This window comes from Trichomycterus rosablanca, chromosome 20 (genome assembly GCF_030014385.1).
Source record: "Trichomycterus rosablanca isolate fTriRos1 chromosome 20, fTriRos1.hap1, whole genome shotgun sequence".
NCBI classification, from domain to species: Eukaryota; Metazoa; Chordata; class Actinopteri; order Siluriformes; family Trichomycteridae; genus Trichomycterus; species Trichomycterus rosablanca.
In genome coordinates, this window is record NC_086007.1 from 10,772,201 (window position 1) to 10,798,943 (window position 26,743).

Below are 26,743 nucleotides of genomic sequence, written 5' to 3' on the forward strand. Positions count from 1 at the left end.
GGGTTTATTGCTGCTCACGCCTCCTCCAACCCACGTGCAGCCCTTAGCGGAACCCTTTTTTACCCATGAACTCTGCACAGGCGCCTCTGCCAGTTATGCCCGCTAGATGGCGCCCAGCCGACCGGTGACAACGCCGAGTTTCAAACTGAGGAGTTCAGAATCTCGGCGCTGGTGTGCTAGTGGAATATCTCACTGCGCCACCTGGCCGCTACATCATTAGATTTAAAGATCATTTGACTGTATAATAATTATCAGAAAACACATTTTATTATTAGTTATTACATACACACTGGTCCACAATGTCACAAAATACATATCGCCAGTATCATCCATAATTGGGTAAGGAGGTAGAAAAAAAACCACAACATTAAGTTATGTATTAATACAGCTGATTATAAATAATTCAGTTGCATTTCTGTATTGTTGGTAAGGCAAAACTTCCTTGGATGAATCTTCACTGCATTTAAAGCTCTCATAAAATGACACAGCTTTAGCTGTGTATACCACAGATATACTGATGCAGATGTCATGTGACTTCACATGTGATGTTTTTCATTTTAGCAGCAGCTATCAGAGCAACCATTCGCTCCTTCCAACTCACAATGGCCCAACACTGACATCTCCATTTCATTCCCATTAAGCACTTGCTTATGGTTAGAGATGTAGCAGTAGACCTTGCCCTGGTTGAGGGAAAGCTGCACAGAGGACATTTGTGGCTCCAAGCACTGGTTGCTTTCACCCTCCTCAGGATAATTCAGCTGGCACGGCTGGTCATGTTGGTGCTGAAGTCCAGAAACCCCTTGTAATGTGTGGGATCCAGTATTGCGTTGATCATCTAGGATGCTCATTCCCAGCTTCCATCGATGCCATTTTTTCTTGATTTCTGACTGCACCTAGAATTTTAAGCAGAAGACGACAGGCTTAGTAATATATACATTTATTAGGCTGTATGTATTTGGTGAAAAATCTATGCTGTAAAAAATCTGATTTCCACTGTTCCACTATAAATCTAGATTCCAAGATTGGCTAGGATTTGGATTTGAAAACTGTCCTATGTAAGAGTTACTCTGAAACCTTTTCTGAGATATTGAATTTGGGGTTTTCATTAGTTGTCAGTTATAATCATCAACATTAAAAGAAATAAACATTTGAAATATATCAGTCTGTGTGTAATGATATATCAGTCTGTGTGTTGAAGAATGGAGAATGGGATTTCACACTGTTACAAGTCAAGGATCAAAATAAAATAATTTTTAAAGAATATACCATATTTACATTGGCAAAACAATTTAGCATTAACAGTGCTTCTACTGGATTGAATAATTTACCTTAAACTACTTGATTGGCAGTGGAATGCTAGTAAGATTTAGGTCTTAGCAAACAGCACCCCCTAGGCATATGCCTGTAACATCTGCGCCAATCAAGGACCTTGCTTAAGCAAAGTGATCTTCCAGGAATAACAGCACATGCTTTTTTTTTTTACTTTAGATGTCACATTTTCTCACCTCTTTATTCACAAAACAGTATAAAACGGCCACCAGAAAACCCTGCAGAAAATCACAGAACAGAATTTGAAGTTTTCTCCACAAGTACATCATGTACTATACAATGCAATGACAAGCTTCAGCTTTACCTGAAATGAATTAAAGAAGAGCTCAAAGAAGAGGCTGGTATAAGGTAGTACACCTTCAGTCTGCTCCCCTCTCATTACAGCAAACACTACCTCATGGATTCCCAGCAGAGGGATGAGTGTCAGGGTAGACTTAGCCAACCTACAGCCCCAAACACAATCAAAGCATTAATGTAAAGTGTAGTCCGTATAACAATCATGCTATAGGTCATGTGTCTTAAAAGACCCTACACATTTATTTATTTTGTGACACAGACATTACCTGCTTCTATAAAAATAACACCAGATATACATGACATTTCCTTAAGGGCAGAAACACAAAAAGTAAAATTCAAGTGTAAACAAACAATCTCTTAATGAAACCCTGACAGCTAATCAGTCCAAATCCGTCTCCTATTAAAAATTTATGACATCATAAAGTGGAGAATCAGACACTGACCATGAACTGTTGAGCAGTCTCGCATCAAGCAAAAACAAGTAAAATTTCAGTTAAGAAATTGCAACAATTAGTATCCTCAGTTATTAAAAAGTGTATTTGTGTTACGGGATGGGGGGTGGTGGACCCAAGAGCAGAACTCCTGGTTTATTTATTTTTGGGTAAACCATGAAAGTGAACTGATATGACTAAGAAAATAAGGTATGAGGTGCAGAGACTGTGTTCGTGTGCTTTTACTGTTGGGTGCTTGAGGTTGGATTCTAACCAGCAACTCACTGAACCGAAAAGCAGAACTTGAACATTGCTCTACTGGGGACATGTACAAACAGGTGGGAAAAGCACTCGAAAAGGCAAACAAAGGAGACGCCAAAAATGGCGTACTCAAACAAAGGAATACATTAATAAATAGTCCAATACAAAATTATCCTCAGTCTTAGGGCTGAAAACGCTCCTTTAACAAACATTTTGTTTTCTCAGAAATAAACTGACAGTGAGCTGAACCCTTTAAGTTCAACTCACACAGATTTTCTTTCTGAAATTATCGCTCAGTTAATCTACTTTATTGTTTCTTTGTTTTAGCTTTCTGTTCTTGTTCTCTCTTTTCTTTCACTTGTTTGTTGTAGCTTTCTTTTTCTTCTTTTCTTGTTTTCTTTTTCTTTTCTCCTTTTGCTAAATACCATACCGTCTGCCCCTCTACAAAGATGCAGCACTGAGTAATGGTTTGTGTGAGCTTTTATGCAGCACCCTGCAGGTGTGTCTGATTAGTAGTAATTAGTGCTGGGGCTTCTGGGAACTGGAGTTCTGAGAGCTGCTCCCAGCAGCTCTCTTACTGCGCCGCCCAGGCCCCCTGCTGGTGACCGGCGTCGTGGACCGACCCCTTACAATTTGATATGAAAGGTGATGTAACAGTGGTAAACATGCCTGTGTCACAGCTTTTCTTAAGTGTGTCCACACATGAAATTAAATGGAAAGCTTTTCTTTGTATTTTTATCAAAGTTTTAAGAGATTTATTGTCCAATTTTTTCTGGTATATAGTTTGTATATAGTTCCAAGTACTGGTATATGGCAAACAAGCTTATCAATAGTAAGCCTTAAAACCTTAAATGATTAAGAAATTCACACGGTCTTACCTGAATCTATAGTCTGTATATCTCATTTGGTGTGCTTTTAGTTTAGAGATGAGGATTTGTATAATCCTTATAAAAAAGAAAAAGTTTACCTGCAACATATCAGAATACACAAATTAAAACACTTTTTAAAATGACTTTATTAATAACAGTGTAGATATAAATGTACATGATAAGTAAAATTATCAATTAGATCTCCCTGTTTAGTTGAAACTCTTATTGAAAAAAAAAACAGATGCCATGGACACTAATACATTAAAGTTTATCTGATTTACTATAATGGGCTCTTGAAATTGGCATATTTTAAATAAATTAGCCTAACCTAAACATTTTGGTTTGTGGGAAGAGAGTAAAAACATAAGCTCATCAAAATATTAATTAAAAAAATTAATTAATTAATTTAAAAATTATTTTAAAATTGCCATATAAATACACTAACTTATTTTTATCCTCTTTCCACAGATATTTTTATTAGATAATATTTATATTATATTCATATGAGTAGTTATGTTAGTTCTGTAGTTAATCTATAAAAAATGACAAGATAGATTATATAGATTAACTATATATTAGTTATAAAAGCATCATCTCCCACAGTACATGTAACATATACAATACCTACAATTATTCTTATATACAGTGGTTTCAGACCCTTGAATTTTTATGACTTTATAGTGTTGTGGATTTGATTTTGAATTAAAATATTTGCAGTTTTATCCATCAAGTTACACTTAATCACCATGTTAGTTTTTTTAATGTAATAAAATGTCAAAAAGAAAAATCTGTTATTCACAAAAGTATTTATACTCTGTGCTATGGCACTCCCAACTGTGACCAGGTACACCCTATTTGCTTTAATGATCCTTTATTAACCTTGAGATGTCTAGAATTCAATTGGAGTCAGCCTATTGCAATTTTAATTAACCGGATATAGATTAGAAAGGCACACATCTGGGTTTATAAGGGCTCACATTTTACACTGCACTGGCAACAGATCAGGGCAAGGAAACAAAATAATTTAAGTATGATTTAAGTGTTCCCTGGACCACAGTGGCCTTCGAATCTAGGCACAACCTTGAACCTATCCAGAGTTGGCTGTCTGGCCAAATTAGCCATCAGGGCAAGACGTGCCTTGTTCAGGAAGGTAAGAAAGAACCCAACTGTCACTCTAAAAGAAGTCTAAAATCCTGTGGGAGATCCTGGAATCCTGTGGGAGAACCTGGAAACCTAACTCTGCATCACTTCATTTTATTAGACTTTTATGTCAGAGGGGGAAGACAGAAGCCACGGCTGAGTAAAAGGTTTTCACATTATTTGATTATGTTAAGGGGTCTGAATACTTTATGAAAACACTGTACATTCTTTTAATAATACACTTTAAAAATGGTGCATGCTGATTTAGAAATGTATCAGTGTTAAAAAATATCCACAAATACTTACAAAAATAGCCAGGAGGGTAGAACCTCTTATTATCCACCAAATTGTCAAGTTATCATTGATCTCCCAGCACCTTAAGTAAAAGATGATGTGTTAGCAGTTTAAAACATGCAAGCAAAGACTGCTGTTCTTGTAACAAATATGATAAGACTCACCTGGTATTTTCATACAGAAGACGCATTACTATCCATGGCACCACAAAGAGTACAGGAGTGCCTAAAAAAGAAATGATGTTACTGTGCCATAAATAAAGATTTAGATGTACACACATTTATTTAAATGTAGACCTGTTGGTAGCCGAACGAATGAATTCCACACTACACATGTCTACTAATTATCAAAAACTCTGCACCAACCCCAACCAAGGAAAATGTAGGCGCAGAAGTAGCTGTTCTCAGAGAATGCTATTAGTACCAAAAGGTTATGGAGGTACAGGCCCTCCACTAGCAGCCAGAAGTAGTTCGCCCCTACACAGTACTGTGTGATTACTAGAGCTATGCGGCAGCCTGGTAGTGCCTGCAGACAGAAAACACAAACAAAAGGTTGCACATTTACAAAGCTGTAAAACTCTCTCTTAATTTTAAATGTTTTGTGTTTTTTATCTGCACGTTTTAATCTCTATGACAACAGCTGACTGCAGTCCCTAAATGATAAAACAATACATCACATAATAAATCGCCTCTCATAATAGACAAATACATCAAAACATAGATTAGGATTTAGGTAAATGTGAACAGGAAGTCGGACCAGGGTTCACTACATAAGGACAGCACAAACACATCAAGATGTGTGAAGACTCTATGTGACTCCACTGAATCCTCAGTCAACCTCCTTGTCTTAAAATCTCTCATAACAGACAAATACATCAAAACATAGATTAGGTTCTAGGTAACTGAACAGGAAGTCGGACTGTGGTTCACCACATAAGGACAGCACAAACACATCAAGATGTGTGAAGATGTGTGAAGACTAACTATATGACTCCGCTGACTTTTCAGTCAACCTCCTTGTCTTAAAATCTCTCATAATAGACAAATACATCAAAGCATAGATTAGGATCTAGGTAACTGTGAAAAGGAAGTCGGACCGGGGTTCACCACATAAGGACAGCACAAACACATCAAGATGTGTGAAGACTAACTATATGACTCCGCTGGCTCTTCAGTCAACCTCCTTGTCTTAAAATCAGTACAGTGTTACAAAAGTCTAGAGCTGCAAAGCCACATAGACTTGCTCCCTGATTGGTTAGTTAAGTTTTTTGATTAAAAGTCAGGCACAAACTGCTTGTTTAGACATTTCAGTACTATATGACATATTTGAGGCATCTGGGTCATTACAATATTTACAAAACTCTCAGCACTTTTCAGCAGTATTGTTGACAGTTTAAGTGTTGGCTACCTTTGAGGAACTGAGTTTTTCCCCTGCTGAACTGTCTGTGTTACAGGACTATCTAAATAAAGGGTATTAATCCAAAAAACATTTACCCATTATGCAAAAGTGTTCCTCTGGGGTGAATTTATTTACCTGTTTTATTAGTGATATTTAATCTTATGTGTGTTCTTGTACAAAATGTACTAGGGGGCAGTATGTTCACTTTTTCCAAGTGAACCTTATTGGCACAGTCCAGCCATGGGTGCTGGATCCATCATGACCCTGAGTAGTATAAAGCAGTTGGTAAAAATAAATGTATTATTATAATGTTTTGAAGTATGACTTGGTAATTTGCAGAAAAAAAACTAAACAAAACATTAGAATAAGGGAATGGGAGTGCAATGATATTTGAGTTTGGACAGGTGAACCTTTTCAACATGTACTGATCCAATACTGAACTAAGATGAACATGTTTAGTCTGTTAATGTCTTAGCAGATCTTGTTGAAAGTTCTCCTGTGTGTGTGTATTTGTGCTAATACATCAAAGGACATGTATACTTAGACCTGGTCACTGAAAACACTGGACACGTCACTGCTGTTTCTGAACTGAGGAAGATCTTTGGTGAGGAGGGCATCACGTATAAGAACAGACAGCGCACGCAGGATGAAAGAAGCAAACAAGTTGGCATGGACATAGTTGCGGTTGCAGCGTAGTTTCCTGTGATTAAGCATACACAAATAAAGGCTTAAATTGCAGACAACAATCAATACATGTACAAATTACAGCTAACTACAGCCAATCATATATTACAGTTAAATATTCTCTAATAATAAAGCCACTGTGAAAAACCAATTGGCCATTAGGAAACAGAAACAAAGTTTTGTTAACTGAATGCAGATGCAAGGTAAAACATCATCAATGCGTGCATATGAGACAAATCTGCATTTGTGTGGAATAACCGTCAGATTCACTCTGAAAGAGTCCACATGTATCTGTGTTTATCTGGATTTTCCTCCTAATTCACTTTAAAACTTGTGTTATAGCTCGGGGTTCTAAGAAATTGTAGAAATCAGCTTTTTATTTCAGTGTTTTTATATTATATTTGTGTTATTTTTGGTGTATAAGTGTCAAAAACAACTCCATTATTTTACATAAGCCTAAAATATATGCAGTTCCACGAGACCATGGAACGCATTAACAGGTTTTTCATACATCCTTATAGGAAAAAAGACCTTGAAACTCAACACCTTTTAAACTTAAAGCCAGTCCCAGAACCAATTGACGTTGAGTTTCAAGGTACCACTGTATTACTAATTACACCATTAATGTAAAATGCAAACAGTCAAAACAAATCACCTAATTCTAATGATTTTGACATCAGGATCATTATAATGTGCAAGCCACTGTTTATATCATTAGATACTTTGATCATGTAGTTGTTGTCTAAAGGCAATTATAAATCATTATGTTTTGTATTTATAAATCTGTAAAGGAAAAATTTAAACTCACCTAAAAACAAGTATTATGATGAATGCCAGAGAAAGGCTGATCAAGGATAAAGAGTACCCAACTGTGTACATCACCCTAAAGTACACTAGGATCTGTTTTTTGTTCTCCTGTGAAAATGCAAAAAAGCCATGTAAAGATGGCTAAACACATTTTCATTTGAACAAAAATTGGCATTGTCATTAATGCTGCATTTTCAGCTGTTGCAACAATAGGAACACTTAAAGCCTTGGATATATTTTTTTTAATTTGTGCCCTGATTTATGCATTTCAAGAGATTCACAGACAGTTCCTTGGACTTTGTGCCCTGACAATGCATTTGTTGGCCCCTATAGACCCAGGTGTGCCTTTCCAAACTATGCTTAATTCAGTTAATGTAAATTGCAACTGTGGACTTTAGTGAATAAGAGATTATAGTTTTTGATCATTTGTTGTTTGTTTTACCACCCATTCGGGCAAAAGGCAGGAGACACCCCAAACGAGTCACCAGTCCGTCACAGGCAGACACACACACACAGGCCCTTTCTTGCTGTGAGACAACAGCACTACCCACTGCAACACTGTGCCGCCCCTGATTTAACCTTAACCCACTGTGTATATTGTATATGCCCTTACAATATGTGAAAAAAACAACAACCTCTTTTATTTTATTGTGAAGTAAAACCTAAAACTTGTGCACACTTGTGTCTGTAATGTCAGAGCATCATATCCTGCCAGTCACATCCCATTTAACTGCAATGTTTTTGCATCTTGTATGCCTATGGGCATTTTGAGATGAGGAACATGGCATGGTAATGATGCTTTTGATATGGAACACTGCCAGAGCAATGAGCTGTAGATAAAAAGGTCAGATGACAATAATGTTGCCTATTTATGAGGTGAAGTAAAACAAGGAAATATATGCCAATATATAACTTTTTTATTAACTCAGTTACTGACAAATGTGTCACACATTTATTTAATTAATTTGGTTTTGGTTGAGCAACCTGTCATGCATGATATAAAACATTTTACCAAAAACTTTGGTATCATATTCTTTGCACGTCTTCCAGCTAAATCTTTACAGTAAAGTTTACCATATGTTGTTTGACAGTTTGACAGGGTTTTGTCCTTTTTCTAATGAAGTGTGTATAAATGCCAATTAGATTTTGTTAAACATCTGTAAATACTGGGGCCCTGTGTGTCACTAGTGGACCTATGTTAGAGTCTTTTTTATATAGTTCTTCCATATCCATGCACATTTTCTTCATGTAGTCCTGTCACCTTACAACAACATGCAAAATAGCAATACTGGCTACTTGAAATTGTCCCTAGGTTTAAATGTGTGTTACCCTATTATGGATTAGTGCCATGTCTAGGGTATAAGTTTGCCTCGTTATCCAGTGTAACCATTGTTTAATGTATATTACATTAAAACAAAGCTAACAGCAAACTTTTAAGGTTTAGATTCAAATCCAGATGACTAATCAAGCTCTATTAACCCAACTAGTAATTGTCATTGCCACAAAGTTGTAGAATTTGCTATGAAGAGCAATGTTTAACTGAAATGGCAATCATGAGGTGGCTCAGTGGGTAGCACTGTTGCCTCACAGCAAGAAGGCCCTGGGTTTGATTCCCAGGTGGAGTGGTCTGTGTCCTTTCTGTGTGGAGCTTGTGTGTTCTCCTTGTGTCTGTGTTGGTTTCCTCTGGGTAATTGGAGTTACAAAAATAGGCGTAAATGTGTGTGTTTGTGTGTTTATTTGCCATGTGATTGACAGGCAACCTGTCTAGGGTGTCTCCTACCTTTTGCCCAGTAAATCATACCCACTACAAGAGTTCAAGAGTGTTCACAATGTTATATTGTAATGTTATTAAGAAGGGTGGTCATACTTGTTCTTTGTGGTTGGTTACGTCTGCATTGCACTGTGAGTGATCTCTCCAGGTAGGACTGGTGTTGTTGGTGTGCCACTGGCCATCTGGGCCGCATTCCCTCAGGACAAACCCATTATGCACTGTTTAAAGAACAAGTTTTTTTTTTTATTATAACAATAATTTCATTTTATTATCGTTCTTATACGATAATTATTTCATAATTAATAATTCATACTACTATTATAACATTTAACATGTATCTAAACAAATAAGAATGATGCACTAACCAAAAGCAGCAAGTACCTTGATCATACCAGGGCAAATACCAGGGACATGGAACTTTGACTGTGGTGTTTGGCAGCCCATCTGGCCAGCATGCATACATATCAAACATTCGTCTGCACATTCCTGGGGAATATCATAAAGAATAAACACAGCATTATACACTATGTTGATAATATCAAGCACCATAATTTAATTTTTGCACTAATGGTACATACAAAATAATATGCATGTAAAAACAAACCCGTGACAATGACAATCTCCCAAATTTTCCCAAAACGGAAATTAGTTCAATATTTGGACTTTTTGGATATTTGGAGTCCCAAAACACTTTTTTCTATAGAAATTGAACAATTACGTAAAACATGAGAGAACAAAACCAAAAAACTGCAGCCTGAAGCAGAGAAAATTGATAGTACAGATACATATAAACATATATAGTACATACAGTGTATCACAAAAGTGAGTACACCCCTCACATTTCTGCAAATATTTCATTATATCTTTTCATGGGACAACACTATAGACATGAAACTTGGATATAACTTAGAGTAGTCAGTGTACAACTTGTATAGCAGTGTAGATTTACTGTCTTCTGAAAATAACTCAACACACAGCTATTAATGTCTAAATAGCTGGCAACATAAGTGAGTACACCCCACAGTGAACATGTCCAAATTGTGCCCAAATGTGTCGTTGTCCCTCCCTGGTGTCATGTGTCAAGGTCCCAGGTGTAAATGGGGAGCAGGGCTGTTAAATTTGGTGTTTTGGGTACAATTCTCTCATACTGGCCACTGGATATTCAACATGGCACCTCATGGCAAAGAACTCTCTGAGGATGTGAGAAATAGAATTGTTGCTCTCCACAAAGATGGCCTGGGCTATAAGAAGATTGCTAACACCCTGAAACTGAGCTACAGCATGGTGGCCAAGGTCATACAGTGGTTTTCCAGGACAGGTTCCACTCGGAACAGGCTTCGCCAGGGTCGACCAAAGAAGTTGAGTCCACGTGTTCGGCGTCATATCCAGAGGTTGGCTTTAAAAAATAGACACATGAGTGCTGCCAGCATTGCTGCAGAGGTTGAAGACGTGGGAGGTCAGCCTGTCAGTGCTCAGACCATACGCCGCACACTGCATCAACTCGGTCTGCATGGTCGTCATCCCAGAAGGAAGCTGACGCACAAGAAAGCCCGCAAACAGTTTGCTGAAGACAAGCAGTCCAAGAACATGGATTACTGGAATGCCCTGTGGTCTGACGAGACCAAGATAAACTTGTTTGGCTCAGATGGTGTCCAGCATGTGTGGCGGCGCCCTGTTGAGAAGTACCAAGACAACTGTATCTTGCCTACAGTCAAGCATGGTGGTGGTAGCATCATGGTCTTGGGCTGCATGAGTGTTGCTGGCACTGGGGAGCTGCAGTTCATTGAGGGAAACATGAATTTTAACATGTACTGTGACATTCTGAAACAGAGCATGATCCCCTCCCTTCGAAAACTGGGCCTCATGGCAGTTTTCCAACAGGATAACGACCCCAAACACAACCTCCAAGATGACAACTGCCTTGCTAAGGAAGCTGAAGGTAAAGGTGATGGACTAAACCCAATTGAGCACCTGTGGCGCATCCTCAAGTGGAAGGTGGAGGAGTTCAAGGTGTCTAACATCCACCAGCTCCGTGATGTCATCATGGAGGAGTGGAAGAGGATTCCAGTAGCAACTGTGCAGCTCTGGTGAATTCCATGCCCAGGAGGGTTAAGGCAGTGCTGGATAATAATGGTGGTCACACAAAATATTGACACTTTGGGCACAATTTGGACATGTTCACTGTGGGGTGTACTCACTTATGTTGCCAGCCATTTAGACATAAATGGCTGTGTGTTGAGTTATTTTCAGAAGACAGTAAATCTACACTGCTATACAAGCTGTACACTGACTACTCTAAGTTATATCCAAGTTTTATTTCTATAGTGTTGTCCCATGAAAAGATATAATAAAATATTTGCAGAAATGTGAGGGGTGTACTCACTTTTGTGATACACTGTATATACATCATCCAGAAAATAAGAAAGGGTTACACAGCAAAAAAAAAAACAGAATAAAAACTTGGTGCCACCAAGGCCTGCTACTCAGTCCAACAACAGAGATCTTAAAAAACAAATGCTGGTAGGGAAAAGGGTTTAAGGGTACCTGGTGGGGTAAGCTCTGAGCTGATATTTCCTAGGCACTCATTTCGATACCTGTCCCATTCCTGCACCATGTGTTCGACTGTGTTCCCACAAACACACTAAAAGGCACAAATCATACAATACCAGAACAAGCAATTAATATAAATGGTATTTTTTAATGGCTAAACCATTAATCCTTTAAATGTCCAACCGTACAGATATCCATATTTAATTCAAATTGTTCGTTTAATAATATTGTAAGCACAGACAATAAATAACTTCTATATTTAGGAAAAGTGATGCCGTAATATCAAGGCAATATACAAGTCTAAATGACCAGAAATACATCTGCAGGTAACCACATACCTCAGCTCTGCACAGGAATGTTAAAGTGAGGAGGATGATTGTTGGGGTGCTCTTCATCACTGAGACAACACAAAGATGTGAGGCCTAGCATTTCAGGACTGGGTTATGCCCCAGCCAGTCCCAAAGCAGCCCATTCTCGTACAGCTTCAGTAAAGCAAAACACACATGAGAAACAGACAATAGCTTGAATACTTACAGTATTGCTCAACTGTTTTTATTCATTATTGTATGTAAGGCTTCAGGCTAGATACCAAAAATACAATTCTTACCATAAGGTGATGCGTTATTTTCTTAGGTTAAGAAAATTCTTAATAACTTTCTACACACTCTAACCTGAGATGTTCTTAACTTTTAGGCTCTTTTAGCCTATGTGTTGTTTCAATAGACAATTGACAAATTTGGGGGATACAATCATTAACATGCTTAGAAAAATTCCAATCAGACATATTACTATTACAAAAACTATTTTTGTTACAAGGAGAAGCCGTGAGAGGCAGCATGCATATTTGAATAGGCTTCATGGGTTTTGGCAGTCTGTGTTGAATTTTTGCCTCCACTAATGCCTGAAAAATCACAGAGGATAAACACTCAAAATATTTTACAAAGTTTATCTTTGCTGCTTTTAAGGTCAGAATTTAAATGACTAAAGTAATGGAATTCATAAACTGACTCCTCACAGCTAGATGATAATGCATTTTCTCTGGCAAGAGTGTCAAATGAGTCATTTTTATTAATTTATTTAATGCTTTTTAAAAATGAAATATGTTACCTAAATGGGCCTTAGGTTTGATATATATATGCTACAGATATGCAAGTAAAAATAAAGGAAACATCTGCCTGGCGGATTCACATTAATACACAGAGAGAACATGCACCATGAATGTGAGTGAAGTTGATGTGACCTTATATTTTGACATTTTTTTATAAGATAAATTGTTGATTTGTTATTAATCTATAGCAACTGCTTTATACCTGTACTTTTTGTTGTTATTTAATGGCAAGTTATACATTTAGTATACTGTTCCAGTAACTGTTCAGCAATACTGTTTTTTTATTAAGGTGGTCAAGATTTAATTACAACTGAACCCTGACTGTGTTCAGTAATAATCCCGTATTAATTAAATCCCCCCCTCCGCTATGCTTCCACATAAATAATAAAGCCAAATTTCTACTGGCAGACACTCTCCTGCGGTCCAATAATTTGAAGTTTATTAATTCATTCATTGTCTGTTTCACCCCCGCTTTATCCTAATCAGGGTCGTGGTGGGTCCAATTCACTGGACGAAAGGTAGGAAACACCTGGGACAGGTTGCCAGTCGATCACAGGGCACACATACACTCTAATACCTTGGGCAACTTTTAGTAGCTCCGATTGACCTGACTGTGGGAGAAAACCGGAGCTCCCGGAGAAAACCCAGACAGACACAGGGAAAACATTCAAAGTCCACACAGAACTTTGACCAGAACGGTTTTCCCTGGAAATTGAATCCTGAACCTTCTTGCTGTGAGGCGACAGTGCTACCCACTGAGCCACCATGACGCCCCTAATATAAAGTTGTATTGATTTACCGAATCCTCAGCCCTACTAATCAGGAATCCATCATCTAGTCATTAGCCCCCATACACCTGTAAAATCACTTCAGCTACTGGTATGTTTTTGGGAGATGAAAACCAGAGAGAGGGACTGATTGGATTGTGACAATGTTTTCTGCTTAATATGTTTGTTTAATTCATTATCAGAGAACAACACACAACATGCTAAGCATTTTTCTCCATCACCACCCCTCAACTTCACCATTCAGTACTGAAAGAGTGACAGTGCACAGACATATTATACCATTATTGACATTATTATACCTATAACAAAATATGTAATATGGAATCTCCCAGATATTTACTGGGTTCTGCTTTTATGATATAATAATTTATTTTTTATTATCTTACAGACATGCCAAAATGGTCATAACATTATGGCAGCTAATTCTTCCAATAATACACTGATATAAACCATTATTGCAGCGTTCACAAACTGGTTAATAGGCTATATATGAGATAACATATACGAGGTACGTTTAATTCCATATCCAAACAGGTTTGGTTTATATTTTATTGATTCATTACTTGCGAGTAAAAGTGTAATAACCCTACACTTAATATGTATTCATAAGCATATTGTGAATTCAGCATCTTACCTGTTAAAAGTTTCCTCCAGACCAGAAGTCGACTTTGTATTGTTCTACACTGTAAACTATGAACTATTAAATGTAACTATGAACATTTAAAAGGTAATTCAGTCTGGTTTCAAAGATTTCTCTGCTTGAAGAGATAAAAAGTAATGTGAGCTTCGTTATGAGTCCGATAACACGGTTTGACAGTAAGCAGAAGTGTGAGCTGCTCATGACAAACGGCACTCGAGAGTGAACATACAACCATCTGCAGCACGCGCACACACGCACGCGCACCCACGCACGCGCGTACCAGGCACATTAATAAACTACCACACTGACCAAGTTCAGGTCTTATAGGCTACTTTATCTCACTAACAACTGTGGATTTAAAACAGCATTTTCTTGGCTGTGTTACTATTTAAATGTGTGTAAAGGTACTTAGCTTATAGTTTCTACCACAACTGTCTAAAATCCATGAATGACGGTATACACTGACCAGTCATAACATTAAAACCACCTCCTTGTTCCTACACTCACTGTCCATTTTATCAGCTCCACTTACCATATGGAAGCACTTTGTAGTTCTACAATTACTGACTGTAGTCCATCTGTTTCTCTGCATGCTTAGTTAGCCTCCTTTCATGCTGTTCTTCAATGGTCAGGACTCTCCCAGGACCACCACAGAGTAGGTATTTTTTGGGTGGTGGGTCATTCTCAAGCACTTCAGTGACACTGACATTGTGCTGGTATGAGTGGATAAGACACGGCAGCGCTGATGGAGTTTTTAAACACCTCACTGTCCCTGCTGGACTGAGAATAGTCCACCAACCAAAAACATTCAGCCAACAGCATCCTGTGACCACTGATTAAGGTCTAGAAGATGACCAACTTAAACAGTAGCAATAGATGAGCGATCGTCTCTGACTTTACATGTACAAGGTGGACTAACTAGGTAGGAGTGTCTAATAGAGTGGACAGTGAGTGGACATTTAAAAATTCCAGCAGCGCTGCTGTGTCTGATCCACTCATACCAGCACAACACACATTAACACACCACCACCATGTCAGTGTCACTGCAGTGCTGAGAATGAGCCACCACCTAAATAATACCTGCTCTGTGGTGGTCCTGACCTTTGAAGAAAAAGGTAAAAGCAGGCTAAAAAAGTATGTAGAGAAACAGATGGACTACAGTCAACAATTGTAGAACTACAGAGTGCTTCTATATGGTAAATGGACTGTGTGTGTAGAAACAAGGAGGTGGTTTTAATGTTATGGCTGATCGGTGTGTCTGTGTAGAACCATTGATAACACTTGTAGATTTGTATAATACATGTGTAATGTTTGCAGTAAAAAAATTGGTTATTTTGGGGCTACAAACATTGAGTCCCTAAAACAGGGTTTTAAAAAATTGGTTTGTCATCACAAACAAAACATAATTTGTTTATATATATATATACAGGTCCTTCTCAAAAAATTAGCATATTGTGATAAAGTTCATTATTTTCCATAATGTAATGATAAAAATTAAACTTTCATATATTTTAGATTCATTGCACACCAACTGAAATATTTCAGGTCTTTTATTGTTTTAATACTGATGATTTTGGCATACAGCTCATGAAAACCCAAAATTCCTCAATTCATCTCAAAAAATTAGCATATCATGAAAAGGTTCTCTAAACGAGCTATTAACCTAATCATCTGAATCAACGAATTAACTCTAAACACCTGCAAAAGATTCCTGAGGCTTTTAAAAACTCCCAGCCTGGTTCATTACTCAAAACTGCAATTATGGGTAAGACTGCCGACCTGACTGCTGTCCAGAAGGCCATCATTGACACCCTCAAGCAAGAGGGTAAGACACAGAAAGAAATTTCTGAACGAATAGGCTGTTCCCAGAGTGCTGTATCAAGGCACCTCAGTGGGAAGTCTGTGGGAAGGAAAAAGTGTGGCAGAAAACGCTGCACAACGAGAAGAGGTGACCGGACCCTGAGGAAGATTGTGGAGAAGGGCCGATTCCAGACCTTGGGGGACCTGCGGAAGCAGTGGACTGAGTCTGGAGTAGAAACATCCAGAGCCACCGTGCACAGGCGTGTGCAGGAAATGGGCTACAGGTGCCGCATTCCCCAGGTCAAGCCACTTTTGAACCAGAAACAGCAGCACTGGACTGTTGCTCAGTGGTCCAAAGTACTGTTTTCGGATGAAAGCAAATTTTGCATGTCATTCGGAAATCAAGGTGCCAGAGTCTGGAGGAAGACTGGGGAGAAGGAAATGCCAAAATGCCTGAAGTCCAGTGTCAAGTACCCACAGTCAGTGATGGTCTGGGGTGCCATGTCAGCTGCTGGTGTTGGTCCACTGTGTTTTATCAAGGGCAGGGTCAATGCAGCTAGCTATCAGGAGATTTTGGAGCACTTCATGCTTCCATCTGCTGAAAAGCTTTATGGAGATGAAGATTTCATTTTTCAGCACGACCTGGCACCTGCTCACAGTGCCAAAACCACTGGTGAATGGTTTACTGACCATGGTATTACTGTGCTCAATTGGCCTGTCAACTCTCCTGACCTGAACCCCATAGAGAATCTGTGGGATATTGTGAAGAGAAAGTTGAGAGACACAAGACCCAACACTCTGGATGAGCTTAAGGCCGCTATCGAAGCATCCTGGGCCTCCATAACACCTCAGCAGTGCCACAGGCTGATTGCCTCCATGCCACGCCGCATTGAAGCAGTCATTTCTGCAAAAGGATTCCCGACCAAGTATTGAGTGCATAACTGAACATAATTATTTGAAGGTTGACTTTTTTTGTATTAAAAACACTTTTCTTTTATTGGTCGGATGAAATATGCTAATTTTTTGAGATAGGAATTTTGGGTTTTCATGAGCTGTATGCCAAAATCATCAGTATTAAAACAATAAAAGACCTGAAATATTTCAGTTGGTGTGCAATGAATCTAAAATATATGAAAGTTTAATTTTTATCATTACATTATGGAAAATAATGAACTTTATCACAATATGCTAATTTTTTGAGAAGGACCTGTATATATATATATATATATATATACAATTGGCCAGTTATGATGTAAATGCCATTATGTTTTTTTTACAATGTTCAGAAATTTATCCAGTAAACCCTTTCAGTTGTCTAAGTGATAATAAAAGGAGTGGTTGCCTTTGTTCATTGATTGGCATTATGATGTTTAAGCCTGAAATAGAAGAACTAGTGGAAGAACAATATTTTTTTTAAAACTAGTTATCACCCTTTATACTAATGCTTAATACTACTAATATAGGAAATTGTTATGACAGTCATGTAGTGTTGGTAAGAAAACAACTCTTTTGTATCTTGTATTGAAAATAATAAGGCCCAGGTCTTTTGTTCTGGGTACTGAAAGTATTCACCACTCCTCTTTGTTCAACAACATTTGCTGATAGTACATTGTTTCATAATATTCCCGGGAACACTTGATCAAGAATTTGTGGCTTTTTGCCTATCATATCTAGATTATCTTGTTCACACCCTATATCAACCTACTGACATGCCTATAGGTTCTAGGGGTCATGATTACCATTACTATGCCTCTGCCAAGCCCTCTTGTATACATGACATATTCACATTCACTTACTTTCTTGGTGATTTTAGCAGAGATAGTATATATGTGAATTGCTTTATAAGTTACTGACTTATCTGTTGCTTTTTGCCATATATAAAACTGTGATTAGTGTAATTAGTCTAGAAATGTTCATTTTCAAACTTTTTCAATGTCTTAAAAAATGACTTTTTTCTTTTTTTTTAAACTTTACATAAATACCAAAAAGTATAAAATTCTTGCCGTTTAATTGCCACAGCAGTAAAAACACATGCTAGCGCACCAGAGCTTGGATTTCGAATACATCATATCGAATCTCAGCTCTGCCATCCAGCTGGGCTGAGCGGCCACATGAACAACGATTGGCCTGTTGTTCATATAGGGGTGGGGTATTAAGCTGGATATGGACTGCTCGTAACTGATGCACTACGACCTCTGCTGACTGATTGATGGCGCCTGCACAGAGGCAAGGAAAGAGTGCGGATCAGGGTGTGTCTTTCCGTATGCAAGGCTGATTTGCATATATGCACTCACCTAGTGTGGGTGACAAAATGTATACGGCTGCTGCCCACATGTCGGAGGGGGCGTGGGTTTGCTTCGTTCTCCTCAAATCAGAGTGGAGGTCGGCACAATTTATGATTGATATGAATATGATTGATCCATGACCATCACCTTCACTTGCAACTGCATTCATTTGCAACTCACTGAATACAGTTTGGTAACTTTTGCATGGTCTTGTATTCTTTTCAAGTTTTCACATTGCTCTGGATGGGTTCTACTGTAAAAAATACATCAATAAAGGTTAGAAACAAATGGGTTTCTAAAGCACCAAATATGTGTTAATATTGCGCATACTGTTAATGTGCCTAAGGAGAAGTTATTGGCATAAACAGAGGGAAAGATCTATTTCCATAAACTTGATATTTTCTGGGAGTCATGACAAGAATAAAAAATCCTCTGTTTATAGTCATGGTCAGGCTACATTCATAGGCAAGATCTAGGAATTTGTGGATAAAATGAAAAGAAAAATACAGAGAAATACCAGATTTGTGAATATCTGACAACACATCATGATTTACTAAGGCTTAAAAGTGTCTGCAACAAGCAAAATAATGGTCTGTAGTCAATTTTACTACCCATGCCAAAACAGGAAAGCAATCCCACCCTGCCTCACTTTCTTATCAGTAAACATTAAGGCAGGTAGGCTACTGCTTAACATTCTTCTTTATAAACCTTTAATGTTTAAAAATGAAATAATTAAATATAAGTTTTGTATTTAGAATATACACTGATCAGCCATAACAATAAAACCACCTCCATGTTTCTACACTCACTGTTCATTTTATCAGCTTCACTTAACATATAGAAGCACTTTGTAGTTCTACAATTACTGACTGTTGTTCATGTGTTTCTCTGCATGCTTTTTTAGCCTGCTTTCACCCTGTTCTTCAGTGGTCAGGACCCCCACAGGACCACCACAGAGCAGGTATTATTTGGGTGGTGGATCATTCTCAGCACTGCAGTGACACTGACATGGTGCTGGTATGAGTGGATCAGACACAGCAGCACTGCTGGAGTTTTTTAAATACCGTGTCCACTCACTGTCTACTCTATTAGACACGCCTACCTAGTTGGTCCACCTTGTAGATGTAAAGTCAGAGACGATCGTTCATCTATTGCTGCTGTTTGAGTTGGTCATCTTCTAGATCTTCATCAGTGGTCACAGGACGCTGCCCATGGGGCGCTGTTGGCTTGATATATTTTTGGTTGGTGGACTATTCTCAGTCCAGCAGTGACAGTGAGGTGTTTAAAAACTCCATCAGCATTGCTGTGTCTGATTCACTCATACCAGCACAACACACACTAACACACCACCACCATGTCAGTGTCACTGCTGTGCTGAGAATGATCCACCACCCAAATAATACCTGCTCTGTAGTGGTCCATGCAGAGAAACAGATGGACTATACAGTCAGTAATTGTAGAACAACGAAGTGCTTCTATATGGTAGGTGGAGCTGATAAAATGGGCAGTGAGTGTAGAAACAAGGAGGTGCTAATGCCTGATCAGTGTAAATCTGTTGATTATAAAACTTTTACAGAGAGATTGCAGATTATGGGAAATAGACTACAACGCACAGGCTGTTTAAGCCTCTAGTCATAATAAATCAGAAAAGTTGAATAGTGCTATCCAATTTGTTTTCCATTACTTTCATTTTTAGTAGAATCACAGCTGTGCCACTGTCCATGACTAAAAAGTAATTGGCACAACTGTCATTAGGAAAGAAGGATGTTAAGTATGTTTTTAGACAGTTGCTAAGCAGTGCTCAAGCTGATGGGACATTTGCATACCCAGAGCAACTGACATTCTTTAATCATTGAGACACATGCATATGGATCTTGAGTAATCAAACAGAAGTTATAGTGGTAGTGGTACATGCATTAGGAGGGCAGACGCAAATTTCATCCTAATGGTGATAATATTAATTTGGAAAATAGTTTACACTGTCACTGATCATTCTTTTGTTTTACTTTTTTTATTGTTTTAAAACACATCAGAAACCGTCACTGTGGGTAAGGATAGAACCCAGGTCCCCAGGACTTCTAATGCTGTGTAGCATCATCGACACCATCATGTTCAAATATTTGTACAAGGCAGGAATGAACCCCTGGTCAGGGCAAGAATTCATAGCAGACAACAGGCCAATCCATCTTCTGCATGTGTTTGATAAAAGGGTGAAAATTTAAGAACCCAGAGGAAATGCAGCAGTACAGGACAAAACATGTAAAATTTTTTAAAATAAATATTCACCAAACTCTACCTGTACATTAAGCTATATTAGAGCTTTTTTAGTCAATACAATAGCCAAACAAGCACCGTAATTCCAAATTTTTTTTTTACCTCAAACAGCTGAGGTTCAGTGAATGTTCCGAGGTGGGAAACAGAAACTGCTGAGTTAGAAAGTTCATTGTTTCCTGTTGACATGAACACACATGTGTCATCCAATGCTGAATGCAAAAATCCTCATTTTTAAATACCTCGCTTTCTATATAGTTCAGATCCAACCCTTATGAAGTTTGCAGTCCATTCCTAAATGATAAGCCCTCCATAGTGGACTTTAATGAGGGAACACCCACAAATTAACATATAGAAATGTATTCCAAATGCCTGTTTTTTCCCTTTTATTGTCAGAAAGCATAAGATCAAGTTGTTTTATATTTATGGCTGTTGTGACAAATGACAAAGGTAACCTAGTGGTGTCATTTGAGTTAAATAATAAGAATCAACAATAGATGTTTAACAATTATGTTTGTACATGCATTTATCTGCTTAACATTAACATTAACATTCAATGTACTTATAAATTGTCTTTTTTTGTCACATAGGTAACTGAGAATCAGCAACAGTGGCATGTTACACATAGCCCCCACTTTTCTGGAAATAGGCTTTGTACTTCTGCTATAAACAATGGGATAAACTGCCCAAATACATGTGTGTGAAGATTGTATAGACTAACAATTGTAGTTGGGAAAGAGAAGTTAACCCCCCCTACATAGGCCCACTGAGGCTCTGCGATCGATTGATCTTCAGTCTGTGGTGTGTTACAGCATTGCGCCCAGTGGTTCGGACCTGCCGGGACCCTGAACAGGATAAAGCAGTGGTAAAACATAAAAATTAACATAAACACTTACATGTTTTTTCCCAAGCCTTATATATATGGGTTTTATGCTATACAGTCACCTCAATTCAATTCAAATTTATTAAAATCACTATTAACAAAGTAAAAAAATATATACCAATACAAATACATTTACTTGTTTGTGTTATTACATAATGCTGTGGTTTAATATGGATTTTTCATATGACCACAAAATTCTTTTTTTTTCTTTTTTTTTTCAATTTGTTCATTCATAATCTGACCATTCAGGAAATCTGACCATTCTCTAAGCATAATGTGACCATTTGGGTTTTCTTCCTGACCTTACCTGAGGGGTAGCCTTGACTTGCATATACTATTTATACTGTATATATTTTTATAATTATACTATCTATAACTGAAAAAATGCAATCGTTGGTTTTCTATTGGGTTAACTTTTAGTCTACTATTCTTCTCATTCTAATAGTATCTAATAGAAATAATGTGGTAATAAGTGATGGTTTAAAATTTAATGAAACAAATGAATTTACATTTAGATATGTAATGATTCTCTGTAGTGTTCACAGTAGTCTTGACATTGAATTTGTGTGCAGCAGTCTAGTTCATTGCAATATATTTTTAATAAATAAGTTTATTCTAGATCTGGATTCTGACACAATATAAATAAATATGTGACTGTAAAGGATGTGTAAGTATATGGAAATAACCACATAAAGTCTTATACAAATTTGTCCTTCTTTTTTAAGCAACCGACTTCCAAGTTAATAGACTAATAGTTATTTTTCCTGCTTTGCTGCCATAGAATTCCCATTAATCAGATCATATCAACTTCTCACTAAGAAAATATGCACACTTAATGTGTGCGCCAAGTTCTTGTACTCATGAGGAAGCAAACAAAATGAGTTGTATAACCCTTGAATAACTCAAACTATACACCCCAACTTGAGAGGCAAACATATTTTAGGGTTGAGGGTAAACATCATTAGAAGGCACATTGATTCAGTGTGTTCCTTGTTAGGAAATTTGAACTAACATAACTTAAACTCTGAAGTGGGTCCACCTGCTGTGGAGGAAGTGGGTGGAGGGACTGGACGGTTACAGAATCTTGCCCTTGTGTCTGGCTTGGCAGAGAGGGCATGAAGGTGAATCTTCTCTTGACTGACAGTCCACTTGTGCCTTGTTGAGCATAATGCTCCAGGTGGAATTACTTCTATTTATCACAGTTTCCCCATCACATATCTGCTGGCAAACTGCTTTCTATTGAAACTGTGATGTCATGCATGATCCAGTCTGTTTTTCTTGCTAGAGAAGATGTTCCTGTCGTAGTTTACTTTATTGTGACTCTTTTTGGCCTGATGAGCATGTCAGGATGATAATAATGTTTGGAGCCACGCTGAGGCTTCTCTGGTTTTTGGGGTGGGCTTATGCTTAGTCATTGCTGTCCCTGGCTTGTTCTGAGTTTACTTTCTGTTACTGTTCCAGAGAACTGGGTTGTAAAAACAACAGCTTGCTATGCTGCAAGAAACAGTTCTATCCAACAGTTTCTGTTGTTGTAGCCACCACTTTAATTTGTTAGTGGATTTTTAGCCACAGTGTTGTTCTACCTTGGTTAAGCATCTTGCAAACAGGGCTCGTTTACAAGTCCTGGAGGTTGAAGGCTACAACTGGCGCTTCAGAGGTGAAGAGTAACACATCAAGACAGGGAATCATATTAAAAATTGAATTAAATTCACTTCACTACTGACCTAAACGAGACGATAGATTGTTTTATCCTGATCAGGCCAACAGCTTTTTGCTGATTTGCGAATTTGGACGAAAGGTTTAAAAACGTTCTATGTATTTTCCTAAGGGTTAAGGTCAGGACCTCAGGAAGGCCATTTAAAAGGTCTAATTTAAGTCTAATTTAGCCATCACATGAACCAGTTTTGACATATGTTCTATGAAACCTACAACTGCATCCAAGATTTAATAATTGACTTCATCTTCCCCTGTGCATTTTTTTTTCCTGTTTTTGCAATACACCAGGTTCACTGGACCAAAACAGCCCCAGAGCATAATACTTACCACTTCATTCTGGACAGTAGGTCCAGTGTTGTTGGTTTGAAATGCCCCATCATTAATAAGGATAACGTTTTGTTTACATGACTTAAATGAAAATAAGCATTTTTAAATTAAGTGGTAAATGAGGTACAGCAACTGAGTTAAAAAGAAACAGGGCAGAATAAAAAGACCACATTGCAAAATATATATAACCAATTTTTGTTGTTTTTTAATTCTATTTATGCATTTTTCCTTTTAGTCTAGTCATATCCTATCTAGTCATATCCAATTACATAGTTGTATCTCTCCTCCACTGCTGCAGACCCCTAACCTACCCTGACTGAGGATGGTCGTACCTAACACACAACTCCTCTGACGTGTGCAGCAGTAAGAAAACTCAGCAATTATGATGCAGTTTTATTCATCCCTGGCAGAACATGAAATGAATTTATAAAAACAATTATTAAAAACAATAAAATGTGTAGTACTGTTTTAGTTTGGGTGTTTGATATAAGCCAGCAGTAAGTCACACAGCAATGGAATTTCCAAAACACAAGCACACCGATTACTAAGATGCAAACAGATTTAATGTGATTATGGCTTTGCCACCCAGTGCTAGTGTAATTAACCAAATCCCTGTATTTCCTGTGACCTGAAATTCATGCACATTGCACTGCTGTTCGAATGCAAACATTTGAATTAAGTAAGGACATGACTGCCACCTACTGTTAAATTACAGGCACTCTGGACAGAGTATAACAGGTAACAAATAATGGACAGTGGTAGCCTAGTGGGTAGAGCTTTGGGCTGTCAACTGAAAGGTTAAGAGTTCGAATCTCTGCCATGCAGCCACTGTTGGGCCCTTGAGCAAGGCCCTTAACCCTCAATTGGGTTAAGGGCCAATAAAGACTGTATACCGTATCTGTAATGTAAGTCGCTTTGGATAAAGGCGTCAATGACCTAAATAAAGCAGTTAATAAAAACAATAAATTATTAGACTGGCATTAAGTCGATAGGAAGATAATTACATTGTTAATAGATTTTTAATGTACCAATCTGGAGCCAGCAAAACGTCCTTACTGTGACTGGGGGTGGCAGGGTGGCTCAGTGGGTAGCACTATCACCTCACAGCAAGATGATCCTGGGTCTGATTCCATGGACCATGACCTGAATAAAGCAGTTAATAAAAACAATAAATTAATAGACTGGCATTAAGTCAATAGGAAGATAATTACATTGTTAATAGATTTTTAATGTAACAATTTAGAGCCAGCAAAATGTCCTTGCTGTGACTGTGGGCGGCATGGTGGCTCAGTGGGTAGCACTGTCGCCTCACAGCAAGATGGTCCTGGGTTCTGTGCTGTGGCGGCTCCTGCCAAATCTCTCAGGGAGGGCAATTGTTGCGATGATGGCCAAGGTGACCCGTTCAATGGGTAAATTAAAGCTTAAATAATTAACATCTTAAGTCATCTGTCAGTTTGCCCTCACAAATAACTTTGAACATGGAGAGAGACCAGCTTTACCATTAATCATAAAATAAAGTAAAGCCTTCACACTAACAATTTAATTTAGTCTTCATCAGATAGCATTTAATTTTAGGCGCTTGTTCAGCTCACTGTCAAGAGAAAGAGAGTCTGAGATTGTCGACCCTAGGTACACAAAGTCACGGACCACTTCCAGTTCATGTTCTGATATGCAGATGTTAGGTGGAAGGTCCACACCTTGTCCCATGACCTGAGTTTTCTTTAAGCTGATTGTAAGCCCAAAGTCGCAGCAAGCCTCACTGAAGCGATTCATGAGCAGCTGAAGGTCGCCCTCTGAGTTAGTGGTGATTGCTGCATCGTCTGCAAAAAGGAAGTCACGCAGGCATTTCAACTGCACCTTAGACAACGCCCTCAGTCTGGAGAGCTTGAACAGCTTTCCATCTGCTCTGGTGCGAAGGTAGATGCCTTCAGTGGAGGACCCGAAGGCGTGCTTTAGCAGGATGGAAAAGAAGATTCCAAATAGGGTGGGGGCGAGGACACACCCCTGCTTCACTCCACTTCGGATGTCAAATGCTCTTGAAGTAGAACCATCATAGACCACTGTGCCCTTCATGTTTTTGTGGAAGGACCTTATGATGCTGAGGAGCCTTGGAGGACATTTAATCTTTGGGTGGATTTTGAAGAGACCGTCCCTGCTGACATGGTCAAAAGCCTTTGTGAGGTCGATGAAAGCGATGTAGAGGGGCTGTCTTTGTTCCCTGCATTTCTCCTGCAGCTGTCTCAAGGAGAAGACCATATCAGTGGTGGACCTGTTCCTCCAGAACCCGCACTGCGATTCTGGATAGATTCTCTCCGCGAGGACTTGTAGTCTTTTAAGTGCAACTCTGGCAAAAAGCTTCCCGACAGTGCTGAGGAGTGAGATACCGCGGTAGTTATTGCAGTCACTTCTGTCTCCTTTGTTCTTGTACAAGGTGACTATGTTTGCATCTCTCATGTCTTGTGGGACTTTGCCCTCTCTCCAGCAGAGGCACAGGATATTGTGTAGCTCTTGCAGAATGGGACCCTTGCAGCATTTCAAAACTTCGACTGGGATGCTGTCTTTTCCTGGGGCCTTTCCAGAAGAAAGGGCGCCGAGGGCCTCATCGAGTTCCGAGAGGGTAGGTTCTCTGTCAAGCTCCTCCAAAGTGGGCAGACACTCAATTGCATTCAGGGCATCCTCAGTGACCATGTTTTCCTGTGAGTACAGCTCAGAGTAGTGCTCCACCCAAATCTCCATCTGCTATACTCAATCCTGAATGACCTCTCCTGTGGCAGACTTCAGAGGAGCAGTTTTTCTCTATATAGGGCCCAGCACCTGCTTGATCCCCTCATACATGCCCTTGACATTACCTGTATCGGATGCAGCCTGGATCTGAGAGCAGAGCTGAAGCCAGTATTCATTGGCACATTGCCTAGCACATCTCTGGACCTTGGCGCGAGCAGTTCTCAAGGCCTGCAGGTTTCTATCACTGGGGCAAGCTTTGTATGCCATCAGTGCATGCCTCTTTTCTTCGATGGTGGGCGTGATTTTATCAGAGTGTGCCTCGAACCAGTCCACTGATTTGTTAGTTTTCTTGCCAAAGGTGGACATTGCA

The 26,743-nt window shown here is 38.6% G+C and overlaps 1 protein-coding gene across 2 annotated transcripts; it reads right to left on the reverse strand.

Moving 5' to 3' along the window:
- Window positions 1-248: 248 nt before the first annotated feature.
- Window positions 249-26,494, reverse strand: gipr (gastric inhibitory polypeptide receptor). Of its 2 annotated transcripts, XM_063016773.1 has the most exons (15): window positions 25,347-26,494; window positions 24,706-24,792; window positions 12,170-12,228; window positions 11,826-11,922; window positions 9,663-9,767; window positions 9,378-9,499; window positions 7,512-7,618; window positions 6,566-6,719; window positions 4,987-5,146; window positions 4,786-4,846; window positions 4,634-4,703; window positions 3,197-3,285; window positions 1,634-1,772; window positions 1,506-1,547; window positions 249-893 (listed from the first exon to the last, which is right to left on the reverse strand). In XM_063016773.1, coding segments are annotated over exons 2-15 (1,542 nt in total). In that variant the 5' UTR covers window positions 24,707-24,792; window positions 25,347-26,494; the 3' UTR covers window positions 249-557. The 2 variants fall into 2 exon arrangements, with proteins under 2 accessions (XP_062872843.1, XP_062872844.1); XM_063016774.1 differs by lacking the exons at window positions 11,826-11,922; window positions 12,170-12,228; window positions 24,706-24,792; window positions 25,347-26,494 and having other exon boundaries at window positions 9,647-9,750.
- Window positions 26,495-26,743: the final 249 nt, after the last annotated feature.

Bases quoted from the DNA above. Each gene is read 5' to 3' on its own strand.
- gipr (XM_063016773.1), bottom strand. The intron at 4,847-4,986 runs GTTGGTGCAGAG...TTTCTTTTTTAG, and splicing joins CTACATTTTCCTTGGTTGGG to GCACTCCTGTACTCTTTGTG. The intron at 4,704-4,785 runs GTGAGTCTTATC...CTTTTACTTAAG, and splicing joins CTTCTGTATGAAAATACCAG to GTGCTGGGAGATCAATGATA.